Source organism: Oncorhynchus mykiss, chromosome 12 (assembly GCF_057628025.1).
Source record: "Oncorhynchus mykiss isolate SJ-2025 chromosome 12, ASM5762802v1, whole genome shotgun sequence".
Lineage (NCBI taxonomy): Eukaryota > Metazoa > Chordata > Actinopteri > Salmoniformes > Salmonidae > Oncorhynchus > Oncorhynchus mykiss.
The window spans coordinates 48734133-48748252 of NC_143033.1; the positions used below are offsets into that span (position 1 = coordinate 48734133).

General features: G+C 41.0%; 1 protein-coding gene across 2 annotated transcripts; it reads left to right on the forward strand.

Annotated features, from left to right (window-relative positions):
- The first annotated feature begins 1107 nt into the window (after positions 1 to 1107).
- On the forward strand, positions 1108 to 13899 carry LOC110537707 (uncharacterized). Of its 2 annotated transcripts, XR_016484802.1 has the most exons (3): positions 1257 to 1396; positions 6361 to 12481; positions 12602 to 12739. XR_016484802.1 is itself a non-coding variant. In XM_021623974.3 (2 exons), the coding sequence occupies exons 1-2, from the start codon at positions 1204 to 1206 to the stop codon at positions 13354 to 13356; spliced, it is 948 nt and encodes a 315-aa protein (XP_021479649.2). In that variant the 5' UTR covers positions 1108 to 1203; the 3' UTR covers positions 13357 to 13899. The 2 variants fall into 2 exon arrangements, 1 of the variants encoding a protein (XP_021479649.2); XM_021623974.3 differs by lacking the exon at positions 6361 to 12481 and having other exon boundaries at positions 1108 to 1396; positions 12602 to 13899.
- The last annotated feature ends 221 nt before the right edge of the window (positions 13900 to 14120 follow it).

Consider the following 14120-nt stretch of genomic DNA (forward strand, 5'->3'; position numbering starts at 1 on the left):
TCTCAATAGTGCATCTGTAGAAGTTCATGAGGGTCTTAGGGGCAGTGGAGTAGCGCTATTTAAAAAAAAAAGAGGTAATCAATTCTCAATCAAAGTTTGTACCAATAGATGTAGCCTATTGAATATTATTATAGAATATGAATAAAATGCATGCTCCAATTGCAACTTCTGCCTATGCCCACATAGTCTCAATAAATGTTTTTATTTTTAATTCCAAGTTAAGCATAACTCATTTCAAAATAGGCCATCATCACAGTCAGTCGTGAATGATAATTCTGCATGTTTACCGTTAAAATGTCCAAACTGCGTCTACATGCCAATAATTTGATCAAATTTAGTTTCATGGATGGCACCACTCCGCCATGGCCTTCACTGCTTCCCTGTAGGCGGTCTCGTCATTGTTGGTAATCAGGCTCACTACTGTTGCGTCGTCTGCAAACTTGATGATTGAGTTGGAGATGTGTGTGTGGCCACGCAGTCATGGGTGAACAGGGAGTACAGGAAGGGGCTGAGCAACCACCCTTTTGGGGCCCCGTGTTAACATCTTGAAGCGAGTGGGTCAACAGACTGGGATAGGGAGAGATTGAATATGTCTCTAAACACTCCAGCAAGCTGATTTACACATGCTCAGAGGACACGGCTAGGGGTGCCTTCTGGGCCGGCAGCCTTGCATGGGTTAAAGCACTTAGATGTGAATGTAAATGCATGAAAGATAACGAAAGGAGATACATACTGAATTGATGGTACCATATAATACCACCATAAGCAGAAAAAGTGTCCCCATTGTTGTCACTATCAAACACAAATGATTTTGTCTTTTCATGGGGAACCTTGAAGGTTAATAATCAAATATCTCAGGCCCTGCCATTCAACCTGGCTTTCTGGAATTTATCTTCATAAAATCATATTTTAAACCTAACCCTAACCATACTGTTAACCTTATGTCCAGCCTTAAATTAAGACCAAATATATATATATATATATATATATATATTATTTTTTTTTTCATTCATGTTTTACATAGCCAATTTTGACATTGTGGCTGTGGTAACTAGTGACAACCACACCTCCTATTTTGATCACATGACGATGTTTGCGGCACATTTTGAGGTCACGTGGATACATTTGGGTTCCATCATATCTTGCTGAGTAACGTTAGCTAGTCTTTTCGGGCTGTCCGACTTTTACTTTACCTCCTGCAAAATGTCCAAACTACAGTTGTTGAATGTGTTTCTTACCAAGCGACTAACCGCGGCTGCTGTGGAGATATATGTGGAAGTGGAAAAAACCATAACAGAATACGAGAACGAAATTTCCAGTTCGAAGGAGGAGATCAAGCGTTTACGGCGGCTACTGGATTTGGTTTTCAATCCTGAGATAAAATTACATCGAGCAGGTTTGTAGCAACTACTGTGCAGAGTCACGATTTGAAACGTGTAACATTGAATTAGAATACTAACGGTAATTTAATAGGATCTATGTTTTAGGCCACGGCCCACAGCTTCTTCTATGGGGGGCAAGGCGTCACTGAGTTTTTCAAGCTAAATACGTTTATTCTATTACAAACACCTTAAAGGAGAATTTCACTATTTAGGACCCTAATCTGTATATATTATGTAAATCAAATGTTGTAGAACAAGGGTCTCCAACCCTGTAACTGGAGAGTTTACCCTCCAGTTGTAATTAGCCCGGTTCAGCTTATCAACCAGCTAATTATTAGAATCAGGTGTACTATATTAGGTTTGTAGTGAACCTACAAGATGCTAGCACTCCAGGAACAGGTTTGGAAAGCCCGGTTATAGAAGGTCTCAAACTGAAGAAATGTACTTAATTAGTCTCATTCTGCAGGTCTTTCATGTTGTACACATGAAATTGTGTCATACCTTACTTGAGCTGCAAGGTTATAATCCATTTTGTTAAACTCTAACAATATTTTCCAGCGTGTAAGTTTGATCAGAATCGTACTAGCCAGGTTCAATGTGTCCAATGTAAACTAGGGCTGGGCAATAAGGACTAAAACTTAACTTGATTTCTTTCAGATTTATGGCCGATTCATGATATCAAAAAGCTTTGTTGTTCAAATAAAGTTCAATACACTGCATTTCAAACAGTCAGGAATAATCAAATTAATTCAGGGAATGGAGAATTATACCTAGGCTAAATATAAGCATTTGACAACCATAAGACCCACTAATAATTTAATTATTTTATCAAAGTAGTTTAACCTGCTTTTTTTACAATAATCACTAATCTGGCTTTCAAGTCTGTCTATGAAAATGCCCTTTTTTTGTTACAAATGTTACCAGAACCATGCACATTCACTGCTAATAACCGACTTCGTGTAGCAGGCATTATAGAAACTGGGTCTCATACACAATCTCTCAAGTACAAGGCCACGTGCTAGTGAATAGCCAGCTAATCTTTACATATCAAGTCTAGCCATCTTGGATCTATTTGCTTGCTAACAAGGTAAAACAGTTGAACTGTTATGAATAGACCCTCCTGTCCATCTCCAACTCTTTGAAAAGCAGCCTGTTCACTTTGTTTATATGTGGATAAGAACATGCTTATTTCTCAGAATGGGATCGAGTTTGCCAATTCCTTATATAAATGTATATTTTTATGATCATTGCACATTTTATAAAACAGACAGCTTGCACATAAGTCTGTGGCTAAAATAGTTATTGCGGTATCACAATTCAGAGCATGACCAATCAATCAATCAAATTTATTTTATATAGCCCTTCGTACATCAGCTGATATCTCAAAGTGCTGTACAGAAACCCAGCCTAAAACCCCAAACAGCAAGCAATGCAGGTGAAGAAGCACGGTGGCTAGGAAAAACTCCCTAGAAAGGCCAAAACCTAGGAAGAAACCTAGAGAGGAACCAGGCTATGTGGGGTGGCCAGTCCTCTTCTGGCTGTGCCGGGTGGAGATTATAACAAAACATGGTCAAGATGTTCAAATGTTCATAAATGACCAGCATGGTCGAATAATAATAAGGCAGAACAGTTGAAACTGGAGCAGCAGCACAGCCAGGTGGACTGGGGACAGCAAGGAGTCATCATGTCAGGTAGTCCTGGGGCATGGTCCTAGGGCTCAGGTCCTCCGAGAGAGAGAAGGAGAGAATTAGAGAACGCACACTTAGATTCACACAGGACACCGAATAGGACAGGAGAAGTACTCCAGATATAACAAACTGACCCTAGCCCCCCGACACATAAACTACTGCAGCATAAATACTGGAGGCTGAGACAGGAGGGGTCAGGAGACACTGTGGCCCACTCCGAGGACACCCCCGGACAGGGCCAAACAGGAAGGATATAACCCCACCCACTTTGCCAAAGCACAGCCCCCACACCACTAGAGGGATATCTTCAACCACCAACTTACCATCCTGAGACAAGGCTGAGTATAGCCCACAAAGACCTCCGCCACGGCACAACTTAAGGGGGGGGGGGCGCCAACCCAGACAGGATGACCACATCAGTGACTCAACCCACTCAGGTGACGCACCTCCTCCAGGGACGGCATGAGAGAGCCCCAGTAAAGCCAGTGACTCAGCCCCTGTAATAGGGTTAGAGGCAGAGAATCCCAGTGGAAAGAGGGGAACCGGCCAGGCAGAGACAGCAAGGGTGGTTCGTTGCTCCAGAGCCTTTCCGTTCACCCTCCCACTCTGACAAACTGAGCATACATTTTCTACATGTTCATTGATATTCTCGTTTTAGTTGGGTCTGCTTTGTTCTACATTTTCTGAGTTGGGACATAAAAAGGGTAAGTTCTCATCAATTACAGTAAAATAATGTCTCTTAAGTGTTTCAGTGTCCATTTGACTGATTCTGTTGAATCAAACCTCAAATGCCAATAGTGAGTTAAACTGCTTCGTGTCAGAGCAGTGGATCTTTCATCTTTGCTGTGAGTGGCAGGGGGGGGGGGGTCTTGATGTCTGTGCAAGTGGGAAAGTGCACACAGCATAGGAGGAGACGGAACGCTAATTTAAAACGAATAAAAAAATTGGGTTACACATATTTAGATTAATACACGAAAAACATACATTCAAATTAATTTGATATATCGCCCAGCCCTACTGTAATTACAGAGCTTCTAATCTACCAAGCAAGCAAATATTTTTTTTATTTCAAACTACTACGCTACCAACTTGTCTGACTATGAATACAAGGAGGCAAGGCTTATTTATTTGAATCAGATTACACAGACGAGGATCTTTAACAGATCGAGGATGAGGGAGAGAGACGGAGCAGAGAGGCTCAGGCAGATATTCAACTAGCAGCTTAGGCTCAACTCACCATCTGGGAACTGGTGGTGTACCTGCAATGCTAAGTGAAGCCCACTGAAGACGAGTGTCTTTCCTGTGCGGATTGGGACCTGCTTATGCCAGCCTTGGAAAATCTAGAATTGTCCGGCGACGAGAAAACGTCCCGTGAGCCCACCATACTGTGTAATCATTGACAATCACTTTTCCAAACCTTATAAACCGAGCAGTTGTAGAAATGTTTTTCTGTGTACTGAAAATGAACTGGAAGAAGAGATCTTGGCCATAGGGACCTAATGGTCAGCTGTCAATGAAGTAAGTACAGGTAGTTTGTATGTGATGAATAGACTTCACAGCATTACAGTATTATAGGCTATACAGTGCCTTGCGAAAGTATTCGGCCCCCTTGAACTTTGCGACCTTTTGCCACATTTCAGGCTTCAAACATAAAGATATAAAACTGTATTTTTTGTGAAGAATCAACAACAAGTGGGACACAATCATGAAGTGGAATGACATTTATTGGTAATTTCAAACTTTTTTAACAAATCAAAAACTGAAAAATTGGGTGTGCAAAATTATTCAGCCCCTTTACTTTCAGTGCAGCAAACTCTCTCCATAAGTTCAGTGAGGATCTCTGAATGATCCAATGTTGACCTAAATGACTAATGATGATAAATACAATCCACCTGTGTGTAATCAAGTCTCCGTATAAATGCACCTGCACTGTGATAGTCTCAGAGGTCCGTTAAAAGCGCAGAGAGCATCATGAAGAACAAGGAACACACCAGGCAGGTCCGAGATACTGTTGTGAAGAAGTTTAAAGCCGGATTTGGATACAAAAAGATTTCCCAAGCTTTAAACATCCCAAGGAGCACTGTGCAAGCGATAATATTGAAAAGGAAGGAGTATCAGACCACTGCAAATCTACCAAGACCTGGCCGTCCCTCTAAACTTTCAGCTCATACAAGGAGAAGACTGATCATAGATGCAGCCAAGAGGCCCATGATCACTCTGGATGAACTGCAGAGATCTACAGCTGAGGTGGGAGACTCTGTCCATAGGACAACAATCAGTCGTATATTGCACAAATCTGGCCTTTATGGAAGAGTGGCAAGAAGAAAGCCATTTCTTAAAGATAACCATAAAAAGTGTTGTTTAAAGTTTGCCACAAGCCACCTGGGAGACACACAACATGTGGAAGAAGGTGCTCTGGTCAGATGAAACCAAAATTGAACTTTTTGGCAACAATGCAAAACGTTATGTTTGGCGTAAAAGCAACACAGCTGAACACACCATCCCCACTGTCAAACATGGTGGTGGCAGCATCATGGTTTGGGCCTGCTTTTCTTCAGCAGGGACAAGGAAGATGGTTAAAATTGATGGGAAGATGGATGGAGCCAAATACAGGACCATTCTGGAAGAAAACCTGATGGAGTCTGCAAAAGACCTGAGACTGGGACGGAGATTTGTCTTCCAACAAGACAATGATCCAAAACATAAAGCAAAATCTACAATAGAATGGTTCAAAAATAAACATATCCAGGTGTTAGAAAGGCCAAGTCAAAGTCCAGACCTGAATCCAATCGAGAATCTGTGGAAAGAACTGAAAACTGCTGTTCACAAATGCTCTCCATCCAACCTCACTGAGCTCGAGCTGTTTTGCAAGGAGGAATGGGAAAAAAATTCAGTCTGTCGATGTGCAAAACTGATAGAGACATACCCCAAGCAACTTACAGCTGTAATCGCAGCAAAAGGTGGCGCTACAAAGTATTAACTTAAGGTGGCTGAATAATTTTGCACGGCCAATTTTTCAGTTTTTGATTTGTTAAAAAAGTTTGAAATATCCAATAAATGTCGTTCCACTTCATGATTGTGTCCCACTTGTTGTTGATTCTTCACAAAAAAATACAGTTTTATATCTTTATGTTTGAAGCCTGAAATGTGGCAAAAGGTCGCAAAGTTCAAGGGGGCCGAATACTTTCGCAAGGCACTGTATGTCATGAGTCACCCATATGGTTATCAGTAGATCAACCTAGTGTTATTCTGCTTCCGCACAGCGAGCTGATGTTTAAAATTGTTTTTAGGCAATATAGACTTACAGAGTGGTCTTGGAATGGGAATTGAAAAGCGAACGACTTGGATGTGGTTAGAGACGAGTGTTACCCAGTTGTGTTGTCACCATCCGCAACAAGTACACCTCACCCACCGGTGTCTACACTGGATTCAAGGAGGCAGATAAGTGCTTTCATTATCCTTTTGAACAACCTTCCACTGATGGCTCATTACCTTTTCCTCCCCTTTCTATTCTCCTTTTTGCAGTAATTATTTTTTAGTTTCTTCTGCAATTCTACTTTACGCTGCAAATGTGTAGAAAATCAAATAGTTCTTACAATACATGTAACATAGCCTTGAAAAATCCCCACTTGAGGTTTCTTGTGAGAAAAAAAAGACTATGCCAAATCAGTAATTTATACATATAAGTGAAAGCATTGTTGGTAACTGTTTTGATAAGCAGTATTATTTCTGTTAACTATATATAAAAAATATTTGTCATTGCACTTGCCCGGGTGGTAAGGGTGTAACGCATGGTAGATCCCTGAGGTGGAACGCGTTGTGCGTGGGTTTGCCTGCTGTGGACTGGAGAGCAGCAATCTCAGTTCTGTGATATCTACAGATTCTGATGCAGTTGTTCCAGGTTTGGCTTTTGCTAGGTGAGTTGTTGATTTTGGTAAGCTGGATATCTCAGCAGCCATGGGCAACCCACTAATTTCTGTGCTGCCACTGACATGAGCCTGCATATCATGGATAAATAGAACTGGATCCACCCTAGCCAGGATCCCATACTATGTATTCTACACATTAGCCTACCCAATAATAGAACCATTGCATTACTCATTACAGTGGCTTCGTGTCTACCTCCAGCTCATGTTCAATTTAGGGGTGTTTTCACATTTGAAATTCTGTTCCAGGGAGCATTGGTGACATTTTATACAGAAAATGTTGTGCTTTCACAAGACCTATACATAACTGTTTCAGGATGTGATGTGAGACGCACATTCTACATGTAGGCTAGCTAGATCGCTAGCTTGTTTACATCAGACAAAAAGTTCCACGTGACTCACCTGGGTATGATATTGCGTTTCACTCATGCTTTGTAGACCTAGCCAATCAAACAAAAGCTACAGGATCTGAATCCTACAGGGGATATGTGAAAACTGCCTAAGTAATCTAACGTTGGCAAATTGTGTTTTGCAGAATGATATAACAATATTAGCGAAGCACAACATGAAAATAGCTAGATGTTTACTTTATATAAAAACACACTTGTGAGGCTGGCTAGGTATAAAGCAAACTTTTAGCTGACAAACTAAACAGATTCAGTGTTCCCCCTTTCGTCAGTGATGCTACTTTAGTTGCTAGCTAACTTTATAGCATATCTCATCTAAATTTCTGCTGGTCCAGCGACATCCTTCAATGGTTGGTATAGCTGTTTTCTTAGTGTGTTTTTACCAATTTTTCTTGTTGGTGGTTTACAGAAGTTGTCATCAGAGAAGGGCTCGCTACAAACAAGTAGGGCCAACGCATAAATTCTGTGGATGGGAGTGTTTATTTGTCTTTGCATAACAACTAGCCAAAGCCTCAGTAATTCTGGGTCTCCCAAAGGAAGTATGTGAAAAGTTATTGGACTAGCTATGTTTTGTCATTGCAAAATGGTTTTGTTTGTCTCTTGAGTTGATTGATACTAGTCATTTGCAAACATTTCTAAAAACCTGTTTTTGCTTTGTCATAATCGGGTATTGTGTGTAGATTGATTGTGGGGGGGCTATTTACTCAATTTTAGAATAATGCTGTAATGGAACAATGTGGTAAAAGTCAAGGGGTCTGAATTCTTAGCGAATGCACTGTTTATATAGCTACACAAATAAGACAGATCCTGCTTGTGTTGCCTGTTTGAGTGTTTGTTTAATTGGCTACTGATTCCGTGAGCACCAAGCCTCAAGCAACCACAATGTCTGGTAAACAAATTTGGCTGTTTTTAATCTTTGCTGTGGTGTAATAAAGGTTTAACACTTTTTTGTTTGTAAGGACAGCCTCTGGTATTGCTTATCATTTATTTGGTGTTTACAGTGTTCCAAATTGTCAGAAAATAATAATAAGTAGGTAGCAACAGTTCAAGTCGGAAGTTTACATACATTTAGGTTGGAGGCATTAAACTCGTTTTTCATCCACTCCACAAATTTCTTGTTAACAAACTATATTTTTGGCAAGTCGGTTAGGACATCTACTTTGTGCATGACATGACACAAGTCATTTTTCCAACAATTGTTTACAGACAGATTATTTCACTTATAATTCACTGTATCACAATTCCAGTGGGTCAGAAGTTTACATACTGACTGTGCCTTTAAACAGCTTGGAAAATTCCAGAAAATGATATCATGGCTTTCGAAGCTTCTGATATGCTAATTGACATCATTTTAGTCATTTGGAGGTGTACCTGGATGTAGACCTACCTTCAAACTCAGTGCCTATTTGCTTGACATCATGGGAAAATCAAAAGAATTCAGTCAAGACCTCAGAAAAAATTGTAGACCTCCAAGTCTGGTTCATCCTTGAGAGCAATTTCCAAGCGCCTGAAGGTACCACGTTCATCTGTTCAAACGATAGTACGCAAGTATAAACACCATGGGACCACGCAGCCGTCATACCGCTCAGGAAGGACACATGTTCTGTCTCCTAGAGATTAATGTACTTTGTTGCGAAAAGTTATGGGATTGATTTGCACAACACCAAAAAACCTTGTGAAGATGCTGGAGGAAACCGGTACGAAAGTATCTATATCCGCAGTAAAATGAGTCCTATATCGACATAACCTGAAAGGCCACTCAGCAAGGAAGAAGCCACTGCTCCAAACTCCCCATAAAAATGCCAGACTACTGTTTGTAACTGCACATGGGGACAAAGATTGTACTTTTTGGGAAAATGTCCTCTGGTCTGATTAAACAAAAATAGAACTGTTTGGCCATAATGACCATTGTTATGTTTGGAGGAAAAGGGGGAGGCTTGCAAGCCGAAGAAAACCATCCCATCCGTGAAGAACAGCATCATGTTGTGGGGGATGCTTTGCTGCAGGAGGGACTGGTGCACTTCCCAAAATAGAGGGCATCATGAGACAGGAAAATGATGTGGCAACATCTCAAGACATCAGTCAGGAAGTTAAAGCTTGGTCACAAATGGGTCTTCCAAATGGACAGTGACCCCAAGCATACTTCCGAAGTTGTTGCAAAATGGCATAAGGACAAATAAGTCAAGGTATTGGATTGGCCATCACAAAGCCCTGACCTCAATCCTATAGAACATTTTTGTGGGCAGAATTTAAAGGTGTGTGTGCGAGCAAGGAGGCCTACAATCCTGACTCAGTTACACCAGCTCTGTCAGGAGGAATGGGCCAAAATTCACCCAACTTATTGGGGGGAGCTTGTGGAAGGCTACCTGAAACGTTTGACCCAAGTTTAAACAATTTAAAGGAAATGCTACCAAATACTAATTGCGTGTATGTAAACTTCTGACCACTGGGAATGTGAAGAAAAAAATATAAGCTTAAATAAATCACTCCACAATTATTCTGACATTACACATTCTTCTAATAAAGTGGTGATCATAACTGACCTAATACAGGGAATTTTTACTAGGATTAAATGTCAGGAATTGTGAAACTGAATTTTAAAATGTTTTTGGGTAAGGTGTATGTAAACTTCCGACTTCAACTGTATTGGTGTAATTTAGACGGGTTGATCAAGAGACATGGCTAGTTTAGCTGTCTGGCTAACTCTAGGCAACCTAGCTACCTAATTATAAAATAGAACTTGTGGGTGCCTGCATCCGGGAACATAAAAAAATGACACTACTTTTTTAGTTTGTTTAGTTTGTTTAACATTTGGATGCTGACCGTAATGTTAGCTAGCCATCTTTCAGCTACCATCTTGGCTGGTGACAGCTGGCCTGTGGCCCTGCCTTAGAAAGACCATATGGCCTATTTTGTGGGTTTTGAGGTAGACTTGATCCCCAACAGATATTCTAAGCTATTTTCACGTTCCTTCCTAGCGACAAAATGAAACATATTAGTTCACAATGTTCATTCACATATTAGTGTTATTTAACATCGTAAATCATAGGAATTTGACTTTTTTAGTGTAGCATGATAGCAGGTCAGGCGTCTGAGGCGTTAAGATTCTTTGGGAGAATCTGATAAATAGGCACCCGGTTAGACTGCTCCAAACTCAAATTCACATAAGCGACAGTACTACACTGCCAAGCGTTTATCCAATATACACTGAGTTTACAGAACGTTAAGTCCACCTGCTCTTTCCATGACATACAGTGCATTCGGAAAGTATTCAGACCCCTTGACTTTTTCCACATTTTGTTACATTACAGCCTTATTTGAAATTTGATTAAATACTTTAGCATTCAGAGCCTTTACTCAGTACTTTGTTGAAGCACCTTTGGCAGCAATTACAGCCTCAATTATTTTTGGGTATGATGCTACAAGCTTGGCACACCTGTATTTGGTGAGTTATTCCCATTCTTCTCTGCAGATGCTCTCAAGCTCTGTCAGGTTAGATGGAGAGTGTCGCTGCACAGCTATTTTCAGGTCTCTCCAGAGATGCTAGATCGGGTTCAAGTCGGGCTGTGGCTGGTACACTCAAGGACATAGAGAATTGTCCTGAAGCCACTCCTGCGTTGTCTTGGCTTGGCTGTGCGCTTAGGTTCATTGTCCTGTTGGAAGGTGAACCTTCACCCCAGTTTGAAGATCTCTGTACTTTGCTCCGTTCATCTTTCCCTCGATCCTGACGAGTCTCCCAGTCCCTGCTGCTGAAAAACAACCCCACAGCATGATGCTGCCACCACCATGCTTTACCGTCGGGATGTTGCCAGGTTTCCTCCAGATGTGATGCTTGTCATTCAGCCCAAAGCATTCTATCTTGGTTTCATCAGACCAGAGAATCTTGTTTCTCATGGTCTGAGTACTTTAGGTGCCTTTTTGCCTACTCCAGCGGGCGGTCACATGCCTTTTACTGAGGAGTGGCTTCCGTCTGGCCACTCTACCATAAAGGCCTGATTGGTGGAGTGCTGCAGATGGTTGTCCTTCTGGAAGCTTTTCCCATCTCCACAGAGGAGCTCTGAGTGACCATTGGGTTCTTGGTCACCTGCATGACCAAAGCCCTTCCATGATTGCTCAGTTTGGTCGGGCAGCCAGCTCTAGGAAGTCTTAGTGGTTCCAAACTTCATCAATTTAAAAATGGAAGCCACTGTGTTCTTGGGGACCTTCAATGCTGCAGAAATGTTTTGGTACCCTCCCCATGATCTGTCCCTTGACACAATCCTGTCTCGGAGCTCTACAGACATTTCCGTCAACCTCAAGTCTTTGGTTTTTGCTCTAACATGCACTGACAACTGTGGGACCTATAAATAGACAGGTCCAAATTATGTTCAATCAGTTGACTTTACCACAGGTGGACTCCAATCGAGTCTCAGAGCAAAGGGTCTGAATTCTTATGTAAATAAGATATTTCAGTTTTTATTTTTTAAATTGGCAGAAAAATCAAAACCAGTTTTCGTTTGTCATTATGGGGTATTGTGTGTGGATTGAGGGAAAACGTTTTGTTTATCCATTTTAGAGTAAGTCTGTAATGTAACAAAATGTGATGAAAGTCAAGGTGTCTGAATACTTTCCAAATGCACTGTAGACTGACCAGGTGAATCCAGGTGAAAGCTATGATCCCTTATTGAAGTGGATTTAACAAGTGACATCAATCAGTGTAGATGAAGTGGAGGACACTGGTTAGAGATGCCTTGAGACAATTGAGACATGGATTGTGTATGTGTGCCATTCAGAGGGTGAGTGGGCAAGACAAAATATTTAAGTGCCTTTGAACGGGGTATGGTAGTAGGTGCCAGGCGCACCGGTTTGTTTCAAACTGTAACACTGCTGAGTTTTTCACGCTCAACAGTTTCCTGTGTGTACCAAGAATGGTCCACCGCCCAAAGGACATCCAGCCAACTTGACACAACTGGGACGCATTGGCGTCAACATGAGCCAACATCCCTGTGGAACGCTTTCGACACCTTGTAGAGTCCATGCCCAAACCAATTGAGTCTTCTGAGGGCAAAAGGGGGGGAGGGGGTGCAACTCAATATTAGGTAGGTGTTCTTAATGTTTTGTTCACTGTGTAAATTGAACATAAGTGTACCAACTAACCATGTAAGACAATGGTTAAGGAGTTAATAGTTTTTGAAAGATTATTCTTTCCTTTTCTCCAGACCTACATCAGCTCTATCTCCCAGATGAGGTTTCTCCTGAGCAGCAGCACTGTGAGCAGGAGTGGAGCCCCAGTCTGAAGCAAGAGGACCCAGAGCCCTCACAGATTAAAGAGGAACATGAAGTCTGGACTAGTCAGGGGGGAGAACAGCTTAAAGAGCTAGAGTCTGATACCAAGGAGTTAATATTCACTCCCTCTGTGGAAAATTTGGAACCACATCAGACCTCACATCTTTTCCAAATGCAAATTGTGGTCTCACCCACCAGTACAACTAATGAGATCAAGATGAAACCATGTCACATTGGTGAAAACTCTTCTTGTCATGTTTGTGGTAAATGTTTTGACTGTAAATCTGGTCTGGAAAGGCATATGAGGGCTCATACTGGTGAAAAACCTTATTGCTGCAGTGAATGTGGCAAATGCTATAGTCAGATAGGAAATCTGAACATGCATATGAGGGGGCACACAGGGGAGAGATCATACAGATGCTTTTTGTGTGGAGAATACTTCATCACAGCATCCCAATTAAAATCACATAAAATCACTCACACGCAGGGGAGTAATATAATCCCGGGGACATCCAAAAGCAAATCTCGTTTGTATGCTGGTAACAGTCATGAGACTAGGGAGGGACCGTATCAGTGCAAGGAATGTGTTAAATCCTTCAGGCAGAAGAGGAACCTGTTACGGCATATGAGAAATCACACAGGATCAATTAATGCTTCAACTGGAGTGGAACATTTTTTTATTACGTGATTTACACAAAGGAGAAAATGTATTTTGTGTCCTAATGCTCCAGCAACGAATTCAAACAAGTGAAATCCACATCAGTGCAAGGACTTCAGAAAATGGTTTAGAAAGTTTGGATTCGGATATCTTGAAAATTAAAGGAGAAGGAAACATGGGAGAAAACATGAACGTGTCAATTGGATCAGTAGGAGTTGACTAATGGACTTGTAGAACATCAAATTATTTAATTACATTATCACATTTGTTGTTTTTGGCAAAGATATTTAGGATTTGTAAGCAGTCTCAAACTTTTATTAATAAAAGTTGTACAGCTGTATTCTAGAATATGGTGTTAAAATTGACCATTGAATCTAACATTTTGAACCTGGGGATTGACTGGGAATGTGATCCTCCCCATCTAAATTGATAATGCGTTTCTGCAAACTCTATTATCCTCTGCAGGTTGCGAGGCAGATGTTTTTACAGATGCTCTTAAACATGACCGGCATTACATTACATTACTGTGTTAAAAACAAATGTATATTTTAATAAAGATGTGTTTTAAATGGATCTAATTTTAAAGAACATTTTATTTTGCTTATGTATATGCCTACAGTCTGTTTTCCATTTACTAGTTTAATCTCACAATACCTTCTACTTACTACAAATACCTTGGCTGTAGTCAATTCACCAAGACAATGTTTGTGTCTTTAGTTTCCCTACTCAAATACTTAATATCTACTCTATATTTAGTTGTCTTAGCATTACCAAAGAGTCGTTCCATATGACTT

Excerpts from the sequence above, each read along its gene's own strand:
- LOC110537707 (XM_021623974.3), top strand. The coding sequence starts at position 1,204 with ATGTCCAAACTACAGTTGTTGAATGTGTTTCTTACCAAGCGACTAACC. Across the intron at positions 1,397-12,601 it reads GATAAAATTACATCGAGCAG|ACCTACATCAGCTCTATCTC; the intron begins GTTTGTAGCAAC and ends CCTTTTCTCCAG.